Source organism: Drosophila rhopaloa, unplaced genomic scaffold (assembly GCF_018152115.1).
Source record: "Drosophila rhopaloa isolate 14029-0021.01 unplaced genomic scaffold, ASM1815211v1 contig_2, whole genome shotgun sequence".
NCBI lineage: Eukaryota > Metazoa > Arthropoda > Insecta > Diptera > Drosophilidae > Drosophila > Drosophila rhopaloa.
Window position 1 is genome coordinate 17,623,853 of NW_025335083.1, and position 26,314 is coordinate 17,650,166.

The window sequence follows — 26,314 nt, forward strand, 5'->3', positions numbered from 1 at the left end:
TTTCCAGGAAACCCAAATATCCTGCAAGGCATTACTTTTTTATGAAGCCCGCAAGAATTGCTACCTTATGGTCGCGATCCTACTCGAAATGCCTTGTTAGCACTGGGACAGCACTTCACCCGCAATCCGAAAAATCGTCGGCAATTTACATAACAAGACCAGTTCCCAAGGCAGGCCAAGTCGGCAAAAGAAACAACAACTGGGAAAGACAATCAGTGGCGCTCTACAAAAACTCCCGAAAGCCTGTCAACGCATAATCCATCAAAAACAAAACCGAGGGACATGTGAGATAGTTAACAAGCGGGGAATTGTGGTGGCAACTACTAGAAACAAACATTAGGGGGTTGGCTGGCGATGGGAATGGGAATGGGTATGGGAATCTGAATGGGTATGGGTATATAAGGAGACCCCCTCTGGGCGATCGAAATCAATTTGGCGCTTTACCACACGAACATGCCCCACACACGACACGCCCACCCGTCCGTCTGTCTCACTGTCTATCTCCATTCGGAGTCGCACAAATGCCCCACAGGAATTGCTTGCAACAGGCCTGGCTAAAACAGGGTAAAAACAAGAAAGGAAAGCTAACTTCGGGCGGAGCCGAAGTTGATATACCCTTGCAGAATACTCTTGATATTATATTCTCCAAACTTATTCATATGATGCATTCTTAATACTTATAAAATATCCCAACTTCCTAACTTTAAGAACACCAAAGTTATGGCATTTCCGATCGTTCAGTTATATGGCAGCTTTAGGATATAGTCGGCCGATCCTTATGAAATTTGATAGGTCGGATTGATTGGCCAAAAATAAAAGCCATTGAAAATCCCAACTTCCTAACTTAACAAACACCAAAGTTATGGCATATCCGATCAATCAGTTATATGGCAGCTATAGGATATAGTCGGCCGATCCTTATGAAATTTGGTAGGTCGGATTGATTGGCCAAATATAAAACCCATAGGAAATTCCAGCTTCCTAACTTTACAAACACCAAAGTTATGGCATATCCGATCAATCAGTTATATGGCAGCTATAGGATATAGTCGGCCGATCCTTATGAAATTTGGTAGGTCGGACTAATTGGCCAAATATAAAAGCCATAGAAAATCCCAGCTTCCTAACTTTACAAACACCAAAGTTATGGCATATCCGATCAATCAGTTATATGGCAGCTATAGGATATAGTCGGCCGATCCTTATGAAATTTGGTAGGTCGGATTGATTGGCCAAATATAAAACCCATAGGAAATTCCAGCTTCCTAACTTTACAAACACCAAAGTTATGGCATATCCGATCAATCAGTTATATGGCAGCTATAGGATATAGTCGGCCGATCCTTATGAAATTTGGTAGGTCGGACTAATTGGCCAAATATAAAAGCCATAGAAAATCCCAGCTTCCTAACTTTACAAACACCAAAATTATGGCATTTCCGATCAATCAGTTATATGGCAGCTATAGGATATAGTCGGCCGATCCCGGCCGTTCTGACATATATACTGCGTGCAAAGGAAAGAAGGGTGTGTGCAAAGTTTGAACTCGATAGCTTAAAAACTGAGAGACTAGTTCGCGTAGAAACAGACAGACGGACAGACAGACGGACAGACAGACGGACAGACAGACGGACAGACGGACAGACGGACAGACGGACATGGCTATATCAACTCAGGAGGTGATCCTGATCAAGAATATATATACTTTATAGGGTCGGAGATGTCTCCTTCACTGCGTTGCACACTTTTGACCAAAATTATAATACCCTCTGCAAGGGTATAACAAGTAAGAACAATGTGCTGGATTATTACAACTATCAGATACCCGATACTGCTTGATTTGGTACTTTTGCCATCTTGATTTTTGTCATAATATAAATTTTATTTGCAGTTTACTTGTGAACCAATTTATGTCCTTAAACATTTTAAAACGTACGTAAGGCTAAAAGTTTATTTTTGTAGCTTACACTTTTTATACCCTTGCAGAGGGTATTATAATTTTGGTCAAAAGTGTGCAACGCAGTGAAGGAGACATCTCCGACCCTATAAAGTATATATATTCTTGATCAGGATCACCTCCTGAGTTGATATAGCCATGTCCGTCTGTCCGTCTGTCCGTCTGTCCGTCTGTCCGTCTGTCCGTCTGTCTGTCCGTCTGTCTGTTTCTACGCGAACTAGTCTCTCAGTTTTAAAGATATCGAATTGAAACTTTGCACACACCCTTCTTTCCTTTGCACGCAGTATATAAGTCGGAACGGCCGGGATCGGCCGACTATATCCTATAGCTGCCATATAACTGATTGATCGGAAATGCCATAACTCTGCTGTTTGTTAGGTTAGGAAGTTGGGACTTTCTATGGGTTTTATATTTGGCCAATCAATCCGACGTACCAAATTTCATAAGGATCGGCCGACTATATCTTATAGCTGCCATATAACTGATTGATCGGAAATGCCATAACTTTGGTGTTTGTAAAGTTAGGAAGTTGGGATTTTCTATGGGTTTTATATTTGGCCAATCAATCCGACGTACCAAATTTCATAAGGATCGGCCGACTATATCTTATAGCTGCCATATAACTGATTGATCGGAAATGCCATAACTTTGGTGTTTGTAAAGTTAGGAAGTTGGGATTTTCTATGGGTTTTATATTTGGCCAATCAATCAGACGTACCAAATTTCATAAGGATCGGCCGACTATATCTTATAGCTGCCATATAACTGATTGATCGGAAATGCCATAACTTTGGTGTTTGTTAAGTTAGGAAGTTGGGATTTTCTATGGGTTTTATTTTTGCCTAATCAATCCGACATATCAAATTTCATAAGGATCGGCCGACTATATTCTATAACTGCCATATAACTGAACGATTGGAAATGCCATAACTTTGGTGTTTTTAAAGTTAGGAAGTTGGGATTTTTTATGAGTATTAAGAATGCATTATGAATGATTTTGGAGAATATAATTTGCAGAATATTCTGCAAGGGTATTTCAACTTCGGCTCCGCCCGAAGTTAGCTTTCCTTTCTTGTCTTTAAAATGATGTGATTAAAAATTACGCAATCTCTATAAGTTGCAGTATTAGATATTTTGAATAAGGAAGTCCTAAGAATTAATTTCGAATAATGATTGTTTTGATTTTATATTGCACCTTTATAAATAATTCTTAATCGCTGGTGATTTTAAAAACTTTATAAGCATCATATTTTGTATAGTTACTCATAAAATATGTAATAAATTGATTTAAAATCCAACGCAATATTTGTTGTTAATTTAGAGTATATACTCTTCAGATCTAATATTACAGGGTATGCTGGCTTAGTCCGAGCCAGAGCAGCCACCTAGCTCTAATTGGGCATAATTTAAATTCCGCTCGTGAGCGCCATGAATTTAACGTTTTGGCGCTTCCCCAACTTGGGAGTTGGACTCTCTTCAGGCTGCCGGCATTGGCGGTAAATTTCATTTGATTTTATTTGGTTTCTTCCAGCTGGGCTACCGGTGCAAGGCGCTAGGCCTAAGGAGTCCAGATCGCAGACAACGATCCTCCTGGATACTTCCTTATTTGTTTCCACCTTTATGTCCGTTAGTGTGTTTGTTTTCGATACTCCGCTTAATTGGTTTTGCGCCTAGAGCTGGCCGAAAAACCCACTCAAAGATATTTGGGGGCGAGAGAAGCTATTGATAATGGTTCGATGCCTCAGTTTTGATTAGGAGGCGGCTATTAGAAAATTGAATATACGTTTGTGTGTGGAATTGCTTGTTGCTGGTCTGCCGTTGTGTGAAAGTCGTTAACAAAAGGTTGCTATATGATTTTTATCCAGTAAATTGTTTGGCTATTGGCAGAACTTTGCCAAAGATCGTGCAGTTTTAGTAGGTCGATTTGCAGTGAACGGTCTGCGTGGTGAGCGGAAAATAATTTCTTAAGATTGCGTCGAAATAGCTAATCCAAATAGTATTTTATTGTGGTCAAAACATGTTGGCTAAGAAAAGAGTTTTAAGTAAATACATGAGTATATGTATTGAATTTCTATTAAAGTAATCTGACTATTACATGTCAGGCCTGAATAAAACAAATATCTTCTTCAAAATATTTCAACACTTATAGAGTTATTAAATTTCAATTGCTAACAGGAAGTCCTGTCTGGTGTTGAAAACATTCCTAACTACCTTTTTGTTCCAGGAAATCCTTTTAGGAATTCGAAAATTCTTTTAAAATCCCCATCCCTTTCTGGTGCACTTGTGCCAAACAATTTGTAAGCCATCATTTCAATTAAGATGCATAAATCACGCCGAAATCAGCAGCCTCATCAGGGTAGGAACGACATCATCATCATCGCCGCCATGATTATCCTCCGCGACCGCGTACACATCGTTATCCTCAAGTACGTCGGGCACTTAAGGCCGGGCATGCGCACAACCTGGAGGAAACCCTTTTATTTTCCTCCAATCTCTCGTTCGAGTTCGTTTCATTCGATGCCGCCTTGGGTTCGGTTTTCGATTCTGTTAAACGAACCAATTTAAACGGCGCATCGACAATGGATAAAGTGTGCGGGTGTGCCGGCGGCATGGGTATTCGGATTCTCAATTCCGGACTGAGGGGTAAGGGATAAGGGCCTTGCTCAATCCTTTACAGGGGCCAAGGGATCGACAATTGCAGCTCTTTTAGCGGGCTCGTGAAACTGCTGTTTCACGCTTCAACAAATGCTCTTTGAGCCACAGCAGAAACTGCAGAGGCATCAACAAATTGCAGCAGATACAAAACAGAGATGCCAACAGGCCCGTTCTGGATTCCACTCTTATTTATGGGTTTCAAAGTTAAATTAAATGAAGGGAATCGATCCTTATTTTTAGATCGAACATTGTGCAAATTAAAATTTTAAAGAAGTTACACAGCTGTTTTGATTTTTTAAATTTTAATATTTTGATGTTTGAAATTAGAATTCATTCTCACATGGGCAGTATAATTTTTGTTTTATTAAATTTGCTTAAATATTCATGAATATTAAACAATATCTAATAGAGTTTCGCTTAAAAGAATATTTTAATCTAAACTTTCCAAAGAGAAATAAATATACTTCAACTGATTTTCTTTTTTTTAAGTCTATTGGTGAAATTAGAAACCAGAATACAGAATTAGCCATACTTTTCTGTGCCCTGCAAACTGGCATATGGAGCGCAAACTTATTAGGGCGAACGAGGTATTTATGTAAGTGCCACACGATTGGGCTGCAAATAGCCGCGGGCAACATGAAACGTGCGCCACCGTAAATCGTCCAATGAGTATCGTCGTATTAGCAGGAAATATCTTTTGAGGGTATCTTTAAGATGCATTCGAACTGGCGTTAAGTGCGGCAATTCGCTCCACTCCCCGGGGGCCCTTCACCTGCTAAAATGCCGTGACGACACGTCACAAAAGCACCGCAAGGATAATGGTAAATGACCGAAGGACTTGGAGGGTCGAAAAGGTCAGGACTCTCGACACAACGCGAAACTGTCAAAACGATATAAAGTGGAAAACATGTGGCGAGGGCTGGAAATGAAAACAAGGAGTAGACAACAAAGACACTTCAAGTGCATGGTGCTAGCAGGACTACAAATGTTTTCTTTGCCACTCCGGGAATTTCCCCGTTCGAGTGCCCGATTTCTACCTTAGCCACTTGCAGCTTGTTACCTGCTAAAGTCAAACGAATTGGCTTGCACCATCCACCAATGCAACAGGTAAATCATCGAATGCCTTCGGGAATTTAAGAGAGATCGCTGCAAAGGGCCAAAGAGAGAGAATTTGATGAAAGAGCAAGGTCCCAATTGTGGATCGTGACTTGCTCTGATAGAGATGTTATCGAATCAGGTGATAAGCCGGCAATGAACTTTTAAAAGTCTGAGGGCAAATAAAAGGTGCTAAAGGGTTACGTTTAGGTTGATAAATGTTAATTCGTAAGACTATAAACGTTTTCGGCAACAGAAATCAAGTTTCCATCTCAAAGGACATGGTTGTAAATTTGGAAATAAAATCAGAAAATGTAAATGTAAATTCAAATATGCTTGTGAGAGAAATCAAAATGGTTTAGAATACCTGGTACTCAGTCCCTTAAAAGCATTGCATACTTTTTGGGGTATACTTATGACAATATCCTCGAAATGATATACAAACTAAAATCTCGTCTGTGACCAATTTAACAAATTGTAGGTGTAAATAAAAAACATATTATATTCCTTCTAAAAATAACACTTTCACCGTATAAGTTTCATAATTCATCCCAGAAAAAAAAATCATTCCTTTGAAATTTGTATGTCATATGTTAACTGATAATAACATAACATTGGTTAGAAATTTAGCCAACATTGTCCCCAGGATCAAAGTAAGAAACTCTTGCTTCTAAGTTAAAATGATTTATGATTATTAAAGCTTCTTTTGGTTACATTAACCCGCAATCTTAAGATATTGTAGTAACATTCTTAATCAACCAGGCAAGAGTTCACATAGGAAACTCCCCACGCCCAAGGGTCAAACATTTTAAGATCGGCCAAGATCAATAAAGTCCCTAATTAGGAGTACGCCGCTGGGCCACCACCCATTCCGAGGTGTTAGATTTCCCAGAAGGCCAGTGCAACTTCCTCCGGCATCTGGCCTCTGCTTCTGCCTCTGCAACTCAGCTCGTAAACGCGATCCACAAGGTTCCACTCACTCGCGATCTCTCGGATGTGTTTCGAACTGCAGCTCGGAGCGATCAGTTCGTGTTTGACGGTCGTTTGCGTAGGAAGCAAGACACGCGACGGGTCTCGAGTGCCGTGAGATGGGTGAATTCTAGATGATAGTGCCTTCGAATAGTTGTGCGGCTGCTCTCTGCGCGATTTATTTATGTGTCATAAAATTAAACGGCAATTATGCGATAAGCCGCTACTAATAAATAAGTAATTGTGAATTTCTGTATGCCATTTCCGAGTTTCCCTGCAACGCCGAAGATCGAACGTTTCGGGCCTCTTTTTTCCTTTTATTTTACACTTCACTTCGAGGATACGAAAATAGCCGCCGTGAAAAATGTTTGCTTGTCGCTGAGCAGGAAAGTGGCAAATGTGTCTGAAACAAAAATAAAATTAAATAGCGCAAAAATGTTGAAGTAGCAAAGTTACAAAAAGTCTGCAGGAAAATAGAGCAATATAAAGTGAAAGATTCGCAAGAGCAAATGCGTAAAAAAGTGTACAAAAATTCAAGCGGAAATCGTTAATGATTTGAAAAAGAAATAATATAAAAAAAAGAACAATCAGTGAAGTGCAAATAAAAAGATTATGAATGAAAATACCAAGAAATAAGTGCTTGCTTCTCAAGGGGTTTTAATAAAAGATCAGAAAAAAAATTCAATAATAAAGGAAGAGATCCAAGTTCAAAGTCGAGCGGGGTAAAATGTATCTTTAGTGCTCTTTGTGCGTACTTAGTTGGTTTTAATATGCAAATCGGAAATTATATTAAATGGCCATTGGGCCTGGTCCTCATCCTGTTGGCCATCCACTGCCAGGCTAAGAAAAATCGAAAACGACTGCACGGATTCTCGAGTGCCAAGGACCTTCAGGAATATCGACTCCCGCTCAACGACAGCTCCTTGGAGCTCCAGCAGAACATCGTGTCCTGGACAGGAGCTCGCATTGTGCCCGGCGAGAACAAGAAGAAGAAGTCATCCCAATCATCGCGAAGGCACAAAACTAAAAGTGGCCTGATCATTGAAAGTAACATTGCCGACTCGGATTCGATGTTGGCTAATGCCTCCTCGGAATCCGTCACCAAGAAGAAGTCGCCGCAGCGTCGTCGCAACGGAAAATTGCAGAAATCAGGAGGAGGTGGAGGAGGAGGTAAATCGTCTATAACTATGGATGGGGTCTTCTAAATATGGTTCCCTGATCGATTGTGCAGCACCAGAAGTTGATCGCATTGCTCGCCTTCGGTTTCCTGGTCGCTGGTCGTGTTTCTGCCATATTTGGCCGCTCAAGTTGAAAGAACTTTCATGTGAAAGTTGTGACAGGAGGAAGAGATTCTTTAATATAGCTGAGCAACTCTTTTTTTTTTTTCTTTTCTGAAATTCTATACGTTATTACGTGAGAGGTCCAGTTATGGTCCGGCAATGTTGCAGTGGTTGTCGCCCAGGTCTTCGCCTGTTGGCACATAGTTGCCCTGGCCTTGCCTTGCCTTTGTTGTTAGTTAGTTGGAAAAGAAAAACTCAGCTTTTTGTTATGTGAACTTTGCCTATTAGGAATATGAATCGCTTCGGCCACTCTAACCAACTGTGAGATGATAGATCTCTGGTTATGGCATTGTGAACTCTGGGTTTAATGGGGAAAACAGAAAAAGTTAACAAGGGATGTGTATTTTGTACTTTTCAAACAGCTGTCATAAGTTGAAAAGTTCACGACAATTTTTTCAATTAAAACCAAAAACCCTGCAAATAATGACCAAAATGAATTATAATTCATGACACAAAAACACTTTAAAATATTGCAGTTATTTGAATCAACTTTATATTAAACATAATAAAAAACACGAATTTATTTAAAACAGAAGGGGCTTAATAGAACCTCTATGGAAATAAAGGTGGAATCGATTTTTGATTATTTTTAATTACAAGGAATAATGAATGATCATTTTATTTTTAACCTCTTGTCCATCTCATTAAAACGAATCAAAACATAAACTTCCTAACAAATTACTATCCTACCTTTGTAACAACAATTGGTAAGGCAATTGAACCGATAAACATAGCGAACAAAAGGCGATCCACAAAGATGAATAGAAATACAATATGCTCATGCTTATGTATGGCTAGATGTTCTCTATAACCCTTGGAGATTGTCCCCGAGAATGTGTGTGTGGGTCTGGGGCACTTCAGGGCATTTGTTTGCCGAACACATGACCCCGAACCGCCGAGAAGAAACAGATTGAGGACAACAATAGCGCCAGGCCATGTTCTAGTGTAATTGTGGTCGATTCTGAGTGTTGAAGATGCCGTAACTAGGCAGCACCAACAATGGTCGATTGTTAGCCAGTTCGTCCCTGGAGAGTATAATTGATGAAGGCAGAGGCATGCGTATCGCCTTTTGGAATGCCTCACGCGCTAATAGCAACATATGTTTCCCAAGCAATGAAGCGAGGAACCCAGAACCCACACACATGGCCTCGCAAAAGGGTTTATTAAAATATCTTCTGGACTGTCATGGTTATAAAACTTAAGTGGCTTACTGTGTCTATTTATGGATGAGTTTTTGTCGTTAAAATTTGTTTTAAAACACAACAAAGCGAACGTCAATTCGTTCTGCTACTAGGGTGCGTGTGGAAATGTTTGGATACATTTCATTTTAAGCTGCCTTTTGATAATCACTTCTTAATGCCATAGTGTGGTTTATAGAAATTACTGATGATTAGCCTAGAAAGATAAGAATTAATTTTATGTGAGAATAGAATTTGGAGACATAGAAAGTAACGATAAGCATGGAGAATGTTTTTTTATCTGTTTAATTAAAATATTTTTTTAACACTTTACTAATGCTTAAGCAAAGAAACAGTCTTGAATTGAAATAGTTTAGTCAGTCCGGATTTTACTAAAATAAAAGTTTGTTTTTAACATACTGAACAAAAAAATAAAATTTAATATTCTGTGATCTCAATAGTAAATATCTATTAACTTCAGGAAAATGTTTATAAAGTGGGATCAACATTTGCTCACCTCAAAAAACACCAACATGGGGCAACTTTTTAATAAGTAGTCAGTAAAGTGGTTTCCTGATGCCATAATGATTGCAAATCAATTCTAAATCATTCGATTGTAAATCGATTCAATGAAACACTTTTCAACGACAAAGCCTTGAAGACATAAACGCGAATTGATGAAGCAAATTATTGGCCAGTTAAGTCGTATTTATAACGCCCGAGCGAGGCGATTGGCATTAATTGATTGATTGGCTTGTTTGGATTAGAGAAAACGAAAGTTTCCCAATGGCGAAATGGGTCACAAATACAGATACATGAACAGATCAAAAAGATACGAATGGATTGACCCACGCTTGTATTTCCGTTGGGTTTATCGGGCTGTTTTCCAATCAAGCAGCGAGATACTTGGACAAACACGCACACTTTATCAGCTCATTAAGTATCTTGTGGATACATTCTTTACACTGGTAGCCATAAGTCATGGCCAACTCAGCTGCGTTATTTGCTTTTCGCTGTCGATCGAAAAGTGTTTGAGAAATGCACTCTTCAATGATTTTTCTCTTTTACGTTTAGTTTCGTTTCGTTTCGCCTCGCTTTGCTTTATTATACCCTTGCAGAGGGTATTATAATTTTGGTCAAAAGTGTGCAACGCAGTGAAGGAGACATCTCCGACCCTATAAAGTATATATATTCTTGATCAGGATCACCTCCTGAGTTGATATAGCCATGTCCGTCTGTCCGTCTGTCCGTCTGTCTGTCCGTCTGTCTGTTTCTACGCGAACTAGTCTCTCAGTTTTAAAGATATCGAATTGAAACTTTGCACACACCCTTCTTTCCTTTGCACGCAGTATATAAGTCGGAACGGCCGGGATCGGCCGACTATATCCTATAGCTGCCATATAACTGATTGATCGGAAATGCCATAACTCTGCTGTTTGTTAAGTTAGGAAGTTGGGACTCTCTATGGGTATTATATTTGGCCAATCAATCCGACGTACCAAATTTCATAGGGATCGCCCGACTATATCCTATAGCTGCTATATAACTGATTGATCGGAAATGCCATAACTTTGGTGTTTGTAAAGTTAGGAAGTTGGGATTTTCTATGGGTTTTATATTTGGCCAATTAATCCGACCTACCAAATTTCATAGGGATCGGCCGACTATATCTTATAGCTGCCATATAACTGATTGATCGGAAATGCCATAACCTTAGTGTTTGTTAAGTTAGGAAGTTGGGATTTTCTATGGGTTTTATTTTTGCCCAATCAATCCGACATATCAAATTTCATAAGGATCGGCCGACTATATTCTATAGCTGCCATATACATAACTGAACGATTGGAAATGCCATAACTTTGGTGTTTTTAAAGTTGGGAAGTTGGGATTTTTTATGAGTATTAAGAATACATCATATGAATAATTTTGGAGAATATAATTTGAAGAATATTCTGCAAGGGTATTTCAACTTCGGCTCCGCCCGAAGTTAGCTTTCCTTTCTTGTTTTTGTTTGTTTCTTGTTAACTGCATTACACAATGCTTAAAGATGAAAAGCGCACTTCAGTTCTCTTCGGGTGCTTCTGGAAATTTAGATTTGTGGGAAAATGTTCAGCGGTCGGCTGCTGCCTGTTGTCATTGAGTTTTATTTGTTTTTAATTTTTTATTGACATGTGAAGTTCGTAAAAGTTGAGTGAACTCTGTTTTATGGTTGATTTTCTTTTGCCTGCCACCGAAAAGCGTGAAAAGCAAAAGTATTAAACTCGAAGAGGCTTAAAGGAGTTGGTCAAGAGTTTGTGGGGAAAAGATATATACATTTATGATGAAACTAATGCACTTAAATTATTAAATTTATGATGCAAGTAATGTGTTGATCTTACCGAATTTATGATAGAACTGATCAAACTGATGAAAGAATTTAAGCCGAATTCTGTGGTTCTTTTTCATGATCTATGGCTTCGAGATATCCCTCGATATCTGAAGTATTTCCTTTGTAACTCAGACTTGTTTATCGTTTATAAATCTCTCATTCTCACCTGCATTCATTTATCGCCCCTCCCCTTGTCCCCACATAGCCCTTTGTTGTGATAATTTATTTAAATGCACTTTATAGATCGACTGAGTAACACCTGGCCGGGGCAATAATTTGCGCTGTCTTAACGGAAATGCACGAAATGATGGATGCACCGGGCAGCTGGCCAGCTAAAAAAAAAATGCAACATTCAACGGTTTGGCCTACACTCAAAGAAAACTCCCCCACTCAAAAAATCAACAAACGGAGCACATGTCAAAACTGAGCCAAAACAAAGGGAAGAGCGATGGGAAAACAATTGTTGAACTCATTAATACCAAACAATAGACCGTGGAGCATTGTTCATGTTCTTCGGGTAATTCGATATTGAAACTTAATATATCTTTCAAATAATTCTGCCCCAGTCTTTTGAAGTAATCGAGCACTCCAGCAACATTAAACTAGAGTTGAAGACCATTAAAATAGTTTTATGGGCCACAAAACGGAACACACAAACTAAGAAGCCCAGAAACTCTGCATGTAAACAACACGAAAAACTGGGGGGCGTTTGTAAACAAAACAGTTTTGTGGACCAAACAAAAGGAAGTTTAACACCAAACTCGGCTGACCAACAGACGCCACAAATGATCTATGGAAATTCCTCACAACCCAGAACTCCTATATCAACATGAGCGAATCAAAACGCTTGGTAGTTTACACAAGTGGAAGCATTACTCTTCTGGAACTTAATTGTTGGTCCGAGATTTTCGATGTTGGTCTATGGTCCATGGCAGAATACAGAACAACAAGTCGAGGGACTTTGAAGTGGTCTATCCAAAAACTCTCCTGTGTTTTGTATGTTTGCATTGGCTATAAATTAATGTTATAGACCAAGTTTTGATAAGACATTGACGCCGTCTGTGCGGCGGCGACGTCGACAAAAAAACATGGGATAAAAGTGGCAACCACAGAGGGAATGATGACGGCCACCGGAACATTTAACGGGTCAGTGTGCAGTCACACGTTGGTGGGTCAGAAAATGGTAGATAGGATGGTCATGGGTTTGGTTTGGGACCGGGGTCTATTTCTATGTCTGGCAGGGGCCTTGCACAGAGTGTATAACAAATTCGAAGCTCGTTAGTGCAGACACTTGAGATAAGAAGACGATGATGGGCGAGCGAATAAATTGTTTCTAGTTTTCAGATTGTTTTCTTCTAGAAAATATGTGGGTCACTTCGAATAGGGAACTGTGGAGGAAACAGCTGCAGCTGGGCTAGTAACTAAATTAAAAGAAAACGCAAAAAGTTATGGGTTCTTAAGTAGTGAATAAATAAATACAAAATGATCATAATTATCAGAACTGTGATCTCAAAAAACAGAAAAGTGGCATTTCATCTTAATTACAAAGCAAGATTTTGTATTATCTAAAGAAATATATCTTGTTTAAAGCGTTTTATATTAAAGATAGGATTGTGAGATGTTTGTCAATGTGATATGATTATTTTGTTAGTGGAATGATTATTTTGTTAGTGGAATGAAACCTTTAGAATATTCCTCATCAAATACCGACAACCAGTTTGCCGCCATCTTTCACAAATAAACTCCTTACCCATCTCAACAGTATCGTGGTGTCAACCAATCGCATATATGTATATCCCCGAATGATCAAAAGGTTGAATGGAATATTTTCATGTTCCGCTTTCTGGGATATCTTGTAACCTCCTTTGAGGGCGACTGTTGTCTTTATCAGGCTGTTTTGTCAATATGTTCGAGACTGATAAACGATCGTTGATCGAATGCCACGGTAACTGTCATTGAACTTCATTGATAAACGCCCTTTAGAGAGACATGTAAGACCGCGTAGTCTGGAGCAGAGTATCGTCTTGCGATCCAAGTGATAAGCTAAACACATATACGATATCCCACAAAGTTACCCGTATCTCTTTTCCATTTCTACCTGTTTCCATCGCCTCCAGGCGTTGAACGTAATGACCTTAAGTCGTGGCAAATATATCAATATCATGCCCCCACATGTCAACACATTCAACTTCCTCACCCACATCAAATCCCATTCCCACTACCTAAAACTTTGGCAGAGATGAAACGCTTTTCGTTTCTGGGAAGGGAAATCCCTGCTTTCTTTTGCCGGAATCTCTGCTGAACGGAACTGCGGGGAAAACACTTGAAAGTGTTGTGTAAATATTATAGGGGGTAAGTTGGGTGAGCTGTCAGGTCGGTGGACTAATTATGCTTTATGTTCACGTTAAAAGAAGTTCTTCCTACTCCTCCGTTCGTGAAAGAAAATGTTTGAAAATGACTTTTCTTTGAGGTGATTTCGGTGTTTATCCCTTAAGTAATCTTTCTGATGAAAGCTTCATTAAAAATTAGCTGTCTTTGACTGATCTTCATGTGGTCTCTATCTTTAACAGGGAAATGGAAAGGGATGTAGTTTTTATAGATCCAACTTGGACCAACCAACCCATTCATAAAGTATAAACACATTTTTGAACTTCAGGAAGTCAATAGCTTTGGCAGTTTCTGTGGTGTTTAGACGGGATATATTTTTATATTTTATTTAGATATATAAGTGTTACAATCAGGAAAAAAAAATGTCAAAGTCGGGTTCAATATTTAATTATTGAAATAATTAACTTAGCAAACAAATAAACTTTGACTTATGGGAACAGATCAAGTTTAAATTTAATATTAATGTTTTAACCCCATCTTCTTCTGGCCAAAACCCAATGATCTTTCGGTAAATCCCTTATATCTCTGATTCATTTATCCAAGAGACACCCAGTCGACCTCCTCAAGTATCTCTTGTTGCATCTTTAGCATCACTTGTCTGTATCTTATGTACATTTACCAATGCGCCGACAGCCAGCGACATGTTTTCGCCAATCTATTTTGAATGTGGTAGACGATGGACGAGTGAAGGCGCAACGGTGGCTCATCCATCAGCAGACTGGGCTCGGACCATGGAGGAAATGGGCATATTTGGAGGGGGGACCAGCTGACAGACAGCTGCTGAAACGTGCCCCCGAACATGAGTCACGCGTAGAGTGTGAAAATCTTGGGGCATCCACCTGAAAATTGCGGTAACGCCCACTCGGATTTTCCGCAAAACACTTGCTTGCTGCACTTGAGTAATGGCAAAGAGAGCTGCATGGAAAATACGTTTTCCGCACACATTTCAAATGCCAAAATCAAGTTGGAGAGTCTGAGAAACTAATGAAACGACAAAACAAATTGTCTGCAGACACGCGTTGCCAACACGCTAAAAAATGGAAGAACCCCATCCTAGAGGATCAGGTTCAGGTTTCAGCTGGAATCCGAATTCACATTCGTATTCGTTTTCGTATTCGGGTTCAGGTTCAAGTCCCTGGCTGTCGACTGCCGTTGGCGGCTTGTCTTTCTGGCTTACAGCCTCTGACAGCTCGAAAGAATTGAAACATTTTGGCATTGCCATTGATTAGTGTTCTAAATAGCGCTGGCCAAGACCAATCAATGAGAAATTGACGCATTGCATGCAAAGTGGCCAGGAGAATCCGATCCGATTCAGTTGAGATATTCGAGCCTTTTGGGGATTGGGATCAGAAAAGTCGACCGACTCGTCGCGACACGACGCCTGACAAATTGCTTAATTAATGCGACTCGAAGGCTATTTGTTGCCGAAACCAGTTATTGGCATTTCTTTAATGAAAAATTTCGAGTTTACCTTTTGCTCTGTTTTATTTAACGCTAAAATTATTTTAACTGCATTCGGTATGTTATAATTGTATTGCGGTTTTTTGGCATCCTTGAAATAATATTAATGAGCTTTTTAAGTTGCTTGCCAAATTGTTGTTTGTTAATTATTCGTTTGCTAATTTTTAACGAGAACTTTATGTGTGTGAGGTAAACAATGGAATAAAACCGCAAATCAATCAGTTGAATGCATTTATTTGCTTTAAAATAAGTGGTTAATTTTTTATAAGCTTCATAAAATTCCAAAATAATTTACTTTTTAGACAACTACACTTTATTCCATAAAACTAATGGTTCAAGCTTATTTCACTTATTCTGTCATCAAGACTTTTATTTCCTATACATTTTCTTTTATCTCCTTCAAAGTTTTCTTAATCTTGCAAACGTAACCATTTTGAATTTGCCATTTGCTTAACCAAAATTGTTAGTTTAATAATCAACGTCGCATTGGCTTAACAGTTACTCCACTCAATTTGGCTTTTAAATTTCTCAAGCATTTTCGCATTCATCTTAGGAGCTAATTCCACCACAGCTTGTTCAATAAAATCGTTAATTGCCACTCAAATGGCAACATTTTTTGTGACGCAGACGCGACAGGATAAAGGCTTATCAAATGGCAATAACAACACAAGCCTGGACAGAGGAAAAACTGAGTCGAAACTGGTTAGATGAGTAAGGCAGCGACAAGGCGATAAAAATTTGTAGGCAAAATGAGAGATCCAAATCATCAACGGCGTCAGGCGACATGCAACGTAAACAAGCAAAATTAATGCAATTTCTTTAATATACGAACAATTAACTTCAGCTCCTCGAATGGAAAGCAACGAAGGGGGTTTTGTGGGGGTTAACAATTGGCCAACTTTAGTCGGTGGCCAAAACGACGGCGGCGCCATCAAATGGTTCAAATGGCGCCTGCGGCGCGATCGTGGGTTGACTTCCCCATGACTTGGTCGGCGCCTTTTTACAACCAAAACTAACACGCTTACGGACCATGTGCTAATTAAATAGTTTACAAGTCAACTCTGATTGCCAGGAAGGTTGGCAGCCGCCCGGTTTGGTCGCCGCCAAAACTCCGCCAGAGATTTATTGAAGTTTGTCCAAAACATCGATTCGGGGCGGAACAAAGTTTTTTTTTTTATTATAAAACCCGAATGGGACAGCTCTCTTGCGGGTAAATGATTTGTTTATTGCCGATCGCGTACAGCGTGTGCCATTAATGGCTGCCATTTCGAATTAACAGCACTCGAGGCCTGCGGATGACCGGACGACCCAGTTAATGTTTGATTTAACTGCCGGTTAGGTAGTTTTAATAGACAACACGTCATAAAAAATGCTCATAACGCAGATATGGCTTGTCGAATGAAATCGTTTAAAGGACATTCAAGCCTGTCAATAATTCCATTACTAATAATTAAGAAAACGAAATCTGTAGAAAAAGAAAAACATTTAATTTTACAAAAAAATTTAAACGTAAGATAAACAATATTTGCAACATTTCAAATCTTTCAAAAGTGCTTAACCTTTAAAAAAGATATGCAAACCACTTAAAAGCAAATGACTATTATAATAATCTGATGTCATTTTTGCATTCATACTTATGTGATATCTTTTTGTTTCCTTTTTTGTGCACCCAGAGAATTCCACAACTCCATTTGGACTTCCTGTAGTTTCCCATTTTCTGCATTTGCTTTCCTTCAGTCCTATGGCAGACATAATCTCAGTCTGTCTAGACAGACGACACTGTCGGCGACACAACTTGTCAGTTCCTCTCCAATTGTGGAAGAGATGACTCAGACCTTTAAATTTAATTATGACATTACTTATTATGCGACTCGCGCCATCGCTGGGACGCAGAAAAAATAAAAACAAAGTAAGATATTAATAAAATCTGACAGCTAATGACAAATTAACAGTGCACAAATAAAATCTGAAAGTGATTCCAAAAAAAAACGGCCCGAAGGAGAAGTGTGGGCGACTCGTGTCGTTTCGAGGGGCTTTACCAGATATCGGATATCACAAAGCTCACCCAAGGCCCACTCAGGCGTAACTAATGAGTGCGATATTAGAGGAGACCCCTGAAACCCCAAAAACCCCAAAACCAAACCGATGAGATCTCGTCTGCGCATGTGCAGCATTCGGAGCAGTGTTGGTTAACAGACGTGGGGCAAACATTGACTCGAACCGAAGCTGAAAATGCATTTCGAGTGATTGGCAAACAGACGGTGGGGCCATTTGTCCACCTTTCCCATCTAATGGCCGCAATGCTTTTTGGCTAATGGTTAAATGGGCCTTTCGACGCCTTTTATGCGCTTTTCGTGCGATGATTGCAAGTGGCCGATAAGAGCTTTTCGACTCATAAATCGTGATAATTATCTCAGCACAAGTGCACCAAAAGGTGGGTTCATGATTTCGTGGGACTTATTAAATTATTAAGTGAACCACTACACGAAAATATTTTGCAGGTAGCTTACACAATTCTGATTCCCGATTAGATAAAAGTAGCCAGCCTTTTTGGCACTTGGCCTAAACAAGTCGCTTAATTAAGAGCCAACAGCTTAATGGCTTTCCGGAAATTCCTCGATGTCAGTATCTTGTTCGGCAATGAAACATTTTGTATAAAATGCTTAATAAGATGTTATACAAATATTATTAAAACCTCTAACTTAACAACTAATATTTTAAGTTAACTAAAAAGTTGAAGCAATAACTGGCATTCGGTAACAGAAATGGTATACATTTGTTGAAGACCAGACAGTATTTGCAAGAAATTATATTTTAAATTGTTTGCTTTTTTGGGCTTTGAAAAATTGTATAAAATTTCAAAAAGAGCGAAATAATATAATAATAATATTAATAATAATAATAATAATTATCAACTTACGTATGAATGTAAATCATGAAACGTTAAATATTTATACTAAAGCTTGTTTAGAGTTGATTAGTTCACTCTGCCGAGTGTGGACTGTTCTTGGATATATATTTAAAAATTAGATCAAATCTGAATGTGGCAAATTCAACACTACATGGGGAATTTTCACACACACAACGTTTTCGGTAAACAATTTCCTTTCCTTTCGCAACCAAAGTTTAAATCAAACATCCGCAGAGTTGAAAGGGGAATGGAACTGCAGGGCCTTAGAACTTTTCACCTGGTGTGGCAGGCAGGTGACAATTGCAGTCAAACTTTTACGACACTGGATGGGCGGGCTTAAGAACGTATCGTATCTTTAGAAGGGCGGAGAAGGGCGGTACTGGTTTTGAGGCACTTGAAAAATTAATGTACCCGGTCGGTGTTGGCAGCCAAACGCTTGACTTGTCCTCCGAGGTTCGGGAAAAATGCATAGACAAATGTCAAATATTTATTGAAAATAAACAAGACTGACTAACAAACCAACTGACAAACAAGTCGACAACGGACACGACCAAGATGGACAGGGGGTTGCGTCAACAGATTTCCAAGAAAAGAAATAAAATGGAGGCGGAGGTGGAGGTGGAGCAGCAGGGGCATCAAACTGACCAGAACTGAAGATGTTTGGTCATGCATCAGTGCAGCGCAGCGTTAAAAGCCGGGAAACAGTGGGAACCGAACGGGTTGGGATTGGAGCTGCCGCCAAGTGGATGGACTCACGGATGGATGGATCGTTGGTTGGTTGGCTGGTTGGTTGGTTGGATAACTTGGGTGCCAGACGGATGCCGAGTTCTTGTTGGGTCCCGTCAGTGGGTGCTTCAAAAGCTGATGACCGATGGTGAGAAGAACACATGCTCTGCTGTCCAGCTCAGCAACTCTTTCTCCAGTTGCCGGCTTTTGGCTACCGGCTTTTTCCTGACGTCTTCAAGAGGCATCCCGTCCAGGCCGAGTTCTCGGATCCCCATCTCCGTCTGTCCGGGCCTTTGTGTTCGAGTTGTGTTTTAGAAAAATATTTATCCATGCTCGGTCTGCCCGACGAGCCGATCGCGATGATGATGTTCATCATGGGACAATGTGGTCGATGACTCCGCTGGGTTATGCAAGTAATGCTTGATTTGGTATTGAAGACTGGTAGCTGCCACTCAATGGTCGTTCGTTGTTGTTTGGATGACTCACAACAACATACGCGAAATGTGTGGGTGATGCAATTAGGGGGGAATGGTGTTTAAAAGGGGATACCTTTAATATTCTTATCTTTTTTGAGATATGTAAGTTTATTAACAAATTATTAGTCTGTGTGAATAACACTTTAGGATTTATTTTACAATAAAATAAGGCTTGATTTTAAGTGGATAGTGACCTAAAATCTGAAGTTTACAACTAGCTCCAAAGAATCAAAATAATTTGAACAGAAATAATGTATCTATCGTATTTGATACCCCACGAAAACTAAGTAATAAAACTAAGTAATAAACTAAGTAATAAACTTTATCAATCAACTCTTTATTAATACTTAAAATAAAGGAAACTGTCATATTCAATTCCAATTAGTTTACTATTCCTCTATCGATCTAAACTAATATTTTTTCACTGTCTTTTTTATAATATAATACAAAACACTAAGGCTTAGACTTGTATACCTCCTAACGAGAGATAATTTCATTTGTTTATTTAAAATCAGGGCGAATAACGATGCTATACGCGAATATCGTTTTTTTCAAATATTTTCGTGTATATTTGCCATTATCTCTAAATATCGATATGATATCGATTAATCACTATTGTTTGCCATCCCTGTTGTTGGACACGTGTTCTCCTGACAAGCTTATTCCGTAAAAGTGCGTAATTAAAATCAAATAGCCAAAAGTGCACAAACCAAGTGAAGTTAAAACTGCACCAGTTCAATCCTCATTAATTGAATTCTATTAAAGGTAATAGGTAATGAAGTTTCAGGGGAACTCTGCGATGCACGTGCTTCTGGAGTCTGAAAGCATTTCACTGTTCTGCATTTCATTCATATCGACATGGCGCACACGGTACAGAAATGTTTCCTCTATTTTTGGCCAGGCTGCAGGGGATTTGGCTATCTGCTGCCCCACGGGGCACATCCATTGCCATTCTTGTTTTCCTTCTGGCCAATTATGCACACAAACAGACAGCTGGAGGCAAAAATTACAGAGAACGAGGCAGCAGCGCTCCTCCATTTTCCAGCTGCTTATTAAGTCGTTGCAATGCAACTTCAAAGATGGCAATGGAACTTGGCCAATTGCTGCGGTAGATAGTTAAGGTAATCTCCAGTTAGTCAGCAGTGCTTGGAGTGCTTCCTGTCAGAGCCAAATTCTCATGTCCAATCAATTCTGGCGACTGCTTTGCATAATCAAATTGCCTTCAACATGCATATAAATAATGAATTTCGGTAGCTGAAAAATTCATATAAAATTTTATAAAGAGTAAACCCAAAAAGGAACTTTATGCCTTTTGACAGCCTGCTAACGAAAAGGCGAATGAAGTGGCGAAGGCAGTTCGATGGATGGTCGGGAAAGTAATCAAAATTGTGGCCATAAATAGGCTTCACCCGAGATGGAGTCCTCTTTGAGGACTGCCTTTTGGCAAACGGCTCAATTACAAAGATGGCGACAATGAAAAAAGAGTTGAGAGCCAAAGATAATGGCCATATAACGACAAAGTGTGGAGGAGCTCTTAAAGTTAATGGAAAATTTAAATACATTTTAAAAGAAAGCAATCAAAATGTATTGATGAAGAAAAAAAGAAGATAAATATAATAAAAAATGTATCACACTTTTACAAACACACAGTAAAATACTAAAAATAGTAATCAATTATGTTACTTGAATGAAAAGGTCACAAATTTCAGACTTGATTTTAGCTAACCAATTAATTTTAACAAATAAAAACAAATTTTGTCTTACTTACACAAAAGTATTTTCAAGAAACTAATTCCTCAGTCATCAATAATTGACACCAGACATGCCATCCAATAATAATCTGAAATATAGTTGCGAGAGTATCACTTTCACTTTAAAGCTAAGAAATGAGAAAACTAGGCTTACCTAAAAAATTGATTTAAAGCGATGCCAACAAATGTCTTCAAGTCAAAGCGAATAACAAGAAACACTGCTCTGGGCAAAGTTCAAGCATAAAGTGTTAAAAGCGTGAAAGAAAAACTTATCGACAGCTGTCAAAATCGCCCAACTCAAAAGGAAACCGGCAAATGGCATTTAAATGTTTTGACAAATGACAAATTTGCGGTAGCGAAAAGCAGAAAAAATAAAAGAGAAGTTAAATAACTGGAGACTTGGGGCTGGAGGTGGCCTTTTCAACAGCTGCCCGGCACCCAAAACATTTTCGGAGTTATGTCTAGGCCTCTTGGCTCCCGATCCGCCCCTCTGATACTCCAAACCCCACTCAAAAGTATTCACGTTTTACAGCGCTGACAGCTTAAGTGAGAAAAGTATTGCTGATTAAATGATTTGACAAATTGAATGCGCCACAAAAAATAAAAATATTTATATGTGCATTATAAAAACGTCTATAGACTAGCAAGAAATAGTAGCTTTAAAATTAAGAAGAGGCACTTTTAAACACTCTAAAGATTGAGAACTTTGAATTTGAATAACTTACAAAACTATATAAACCAATTGTACAAAACTTATTGAACCAATTGCTTTGTCTCAACATTGTCTATTTATCTTTAAAAAGTTTTTAAACCAAATTCATTGCTTTTTCATTCCCCACTTAACCCATTGAAACTTTAAATTCAAGATTCCAGGCTAAACTTTTCTCATTCGACCAAAAGTTTGCTGTTGATCCTTTCCTATAACTTATATGCCATTTTCCTGCAATTACGTCAACATTTTTGTCTGGTTCGCCAAAGTTTTGTGTTGACAATTGCCAAAAAAGCTGGTCAAAAGGAAACAACTGCAAACAGCAGCAGACTGCAATTTGGAGCTACCAGAACATGCAAATGGCATACCAGGTCAACATCTGCGCCCCAACTACAACTTAAACTGCAGGCTGCTGTTGGTCAGTCAGCGATAAAGTTTATCTCGAAAGTTGCCCAGCTTGGTTATCTGCGCACCGTGAGATACTTGTACATTTTTCATGCAAACCAGCCAGCAAGCCAACCAATCAATAATTCTCCTGGCACAAAGTTCAGAGCAATCCAGAGCAGCTGCCTGGTAGGTGATTTATTGGCAATGTTGTCTTGAGGGCTTGTTCTCGACTTGTTTCGGTTTGAGCAATTTAATTGATTGGCCTGGGAAAAACTGTCAGATTTTGAATAATGAAGCTAAGGGCATGCAGGAACATTGGGGGAAGACGATTGAAAGTAAACGATTTCGGTTTGTTATAATGTTAAGTTAAGTGACTCCTTCAGTCCATTAATCGATTTTTGATATATTTTATTTGCAGTTGAATTCAAGGCTTAAAAGAGTAAAATATTAAGCGAGGATTAGTTGGTGGATCTTTAAGGTTTTTAACAATCTATTTATAAATTAAATTATTGATTGAACGGCATTTTTTCAGAATTTGTTAGTCGTTCTGTACTTAAACCAAATCTGAAAAGATCCAATTATAGAATTAAATATATTACGTTGAAAGAAAGGAGGAACATGGCTAGCAGTTCGAGGATCCCGCAATCGAAGGAGACGCTGCTTAAGACCTATAAAAACCAGCTAAAAGTCGACGTTCGCAACATGCTGGTGAACTTTGAGGAAATCATGAAGCTGGCAAGTCGCGAAAGTCCCAATCAAATTTGTAAGGCCACGCAATGCGAACAAGATGCTCTTGAAATGCAGGTGCGGGCGGCCAATATGGTTCGCGCGGGAGAGTCCCTTATTAAGCTAGTGCATGACATCAAGGAATTCCATATTCTCTACGATTTCCCCGCTATCGACGAGGATATCAAGAAAAAGTCGGAATTGTGCAGTGCCATGCAAGCCGAGTATGACGATAAGATAGCAAGAGTAGCAAAGGACATGGCCGATGAACTGTCCGACCTGGAGGATGAGTACAACAGCAGCTCACATACGTAGCGCTTAGAGTTTGGATTTATTACTTTATAGCTATGTTTTTCTGTTCAAACAATGCTGAATGCTTTGCATCACTGACTTTGCCTTGTATACAATTAAAAACTATCTGTATATCAAAAGAAATACATACTATTCAAAATAGTATTTAACAAAATGAGTTTAATAACTTTACCAAGTACAACTATTTGTTTTAAACGAGTTACTACATAAGAAATCAATACATATTAATTGTCTATATTATTGATTAAATTTGAGAAAAGTTAGAAGGAGATTCCAAATTAATAGCATTGCATTTCAATGCGAATTCTCAAATTTTAAGTTAAGTAAAATTAATAATGTATCGTAGTACTTCTATTTCAACCTTATATTAAAGTCTGTATATTACACCACTTTCAGCCCTTCGATTGCTTAAAACGGACGACTTGTACTCATCTAGCAACTCCGGAGGCCTTTATCCACCGCTTTTCAATGTGGTTCCCCGGGCTGAGATCTCGGTGAATGCGACATGTGGCCAGAATGGAGCCGAGACGTACTGCAAACAGGTCGGTGCCAAGCCGTGTGGAATCTGCAATGCCCACTCCTCGGATCAGGCCAAGCAGCGCTCCATTCAGTCGCTGGTTTCAACGGGCTCCGGATTTGAGGAAGGCTGGTGGCAATCACCAACGCTCCAGGGTGGCCGGCAGTTTGAGTATGTGACCATCTTGTTGGATCTGAAGCAGGTAAGTCAAACCTATTCCAAATGGGCTCTGGTGAGGGCTGTCATCTAAACCATCCAAAATCCGTGGGGCTAAGCTCTTGTGACAGACGAGCTGTGATCCAGTTTGTAATTAAGCCGCTGAGTTGTCACTCATTTACAAGCGATTTAACGCCAGCTCCATGATCCATCGTTGGACATGCCTTGCTCTGTCTCATTGGAACTTTGAAATATGATCTTCGCGGGTTCGGACTGGAACTGAAACCCGTTTGAAGCCTATTCAGTTCTAATGCTCAGGATGGCAAACATAAATTGGTTTTGATGGATATTTGATTAAGTCATATTGGTTTACATACTGTTATTTTCATGGCGACTTTCCCTGATCAGTTAATTCGACTTTCATTTCCGGTGTTGGATGGGGAATATATCTTATTCACTTGATTTGATGCTTAAATAATTCAAATATAGCAAGACACATATTCTACAAAAAGATATTACGCTTTGGGTATATTTCTAAAAAAGGTCTGTTACTGAAAGTTTTTTGTAAAGGTTGTTCAAATAAACCTTGAGGGGAGAGACGAGATCATTTTTAAAAATCGCACTTAATAATATTTTGAATTTACTTAGGGATTTTACGGCAGGAAATTACAAGATTTTTCTCTTGGTTAACTCTAAACACAAATTTAGGCTTTTATCCCATTTAAAATAGCATAGACCTCCCAGAAGGCGTCTGTTACCATATTTTATTTCACACTTGCCGCGGATCTTTAAATCTTGATTGGGTGCTAATCGCTCGCCGATAGTGTTAATTGGAATTTCAAAGTGCACTCGAGCACAACGTTTCGCCCTGCAAGAATCAGATCCACACTTTTACAATCGACCCTATTGGCCAATAATGTGCTGAAAACTGAGAAGAAATGAAACGGAAAATGTGTATCATCTGTTTAGCATCAGCCGACACAAAGTTGTCATTTCAAGTGCGGCTTGCACTCGAATCTTCCAGCAGATATTTCAATGTTTTGATATAATTCCCTTACTGTCTTATGCCAAATGCCATATGCCATGGTACCGAACCGGACCATTCCGGCTCACAAAGATGCTGGCCCAAGACCAAGGCAAAGGCATTGAGTGTGCACTTAATTAAAACGAAAAGCAGCCAAGGAGGAGGAATATATCCACAGACTGGAAGTGATTTAAAATTAAAAACATTGTTTTTGCATATGCCTTAAAGTATGAAAGATTTATGACAGCCATGCGTTGCTCTCTGAGTTTATTAATAAATTCCTGCACGTCGCCCATACAAAGGGGGAACTTTATTCAGAAGTATTTAAATTGGTCTCTTCACTTAATTAATTCTGACAATACCTATTTCTAGTTGCCAAACAGAATCCAAATATAAATGGCAAACCTTTTACGGCATCTGCTTAACTCTTTGTATATGTCAACCGCTTAGTCGTTTTTTTATGCAATTGTGGCATGAACTACATTTTTGGCCAGACAACGACCATAAAATGTATAGGTTCCCATGATTTTCCAGATATGGACACAACAGCGGATGTCGAGAAAACGAAGTCAAATGAGGGGCATGTGTCAAAATTTACACGCTCTCATTGCGTTGAATTGCTTGAGTGACAAAGAATATTCAGAGATTGTCATGATTTTTTTTTAAATCATTTTCTTGTTCTCGATTTTTTTAGTGTTTTTATTTCTGTGAGTTTTTAAAAAAAGTTTAAAAACAGTATTTAAATAAAAACATAAATATTTTATTTATATGCATTCATTACTTTTACATTCCTTACTGTTTTACTCATTACTTCTAACATTTTCCCAAGCACTTTTTACAGCTGCTGTCTGTCCCATTCAATGAGCATCGACACAATAAATTCTCCCCTAACAAGTTCACTAATTAGCTATCTCCACAATTAAGTGTGTTGTGTGATTTGGCTGTGAACATATCTTGTGCATTTGTCACAACTATTTAGAAACACATTAGAGAGATCTCCCTCTGTTTGTTGGCCAATGTCAAGCCAACCGAAACAGAACACGATTTATGACCTCAGACGAAACTTGACATTGACGATGGCGATGTCTGGCTGTTGTTCACGGGCGACAAAATCTTTGGGACTTCCAGTCTTCGACGGATTCTCCATCCCGGCGTGGATTTTAACAATTAGACTAATCGATGTGATTTACAGCAACAACAGCGTCAGC

At 39.0% G+C, this 26,314-nt stretch overlaps 2 protein-coding genes across 4 annotated transcripts in view; both read left to right on the top strand.

Moving 5' to 3' along the window:
- The first annotated feature begins 6,749 nt into the window (after nucleotides 1–6,749).
- Nucleotides 6,750–26,314, top strand: part of LOC108052228 (laminin subunit alpha-1) — a 71,026-nt gene continuing 51,461 nt past the window's right edge. For both annotated transcript variants that reach the window (XM_044460403.1, XM_044460404.1), the window contains exons 1-2: nucleotides 6,750–7,846; nucleotides 23,806–24,128. In XM_044460403.1, coding sequence (XP_044316338.1) covers nucleotides 7,447–7,846; nucleotides 23,806–24,128 — 723 coding nt within the window. In that variant the 5' untranslated portion in view covers nucleotides 6,750–7,446. The remainder of the gene's footprint in view (nucleotides 7,847–23,805; nucleotides 24,129–26,314) is intronic.
- Nucleotides 20,092–23,545, top strand: LOC108053618 (mediator of RNA polymerase II transcription subunit 22). 2 transcript variants are annotated; one of them, XM_044460405.1, is made up of 3 exons: nucleotides 20,092–20,289; nucleotides 22,790–22,849; nucleotides 22,904–23,545. In XM_044460405.1, exon 3 carries the CDS (start codon nucleotides 22,990–22,992, stop codon nucleotides 23,410–23,412), a length of 423 nt encoding a protein of 140 aa, XP_044316340.1. In that variant the 5' UTR covers nucleotides 20,092–20,289; nucleotides 22,790–22,849; nucleotides 22,904–22,989; the 3' UTR covers nucleotides 23,413–23,545. The 2 variants fall into 2 exon arrangements, with proteins under 2 accessions (XP_044316340.1, XP_016991809.1); XM_017136320.2 differs by lacking the exon at nucleotides 20,092–20,289 and adding an exon at nucleotides 22,676–22,719.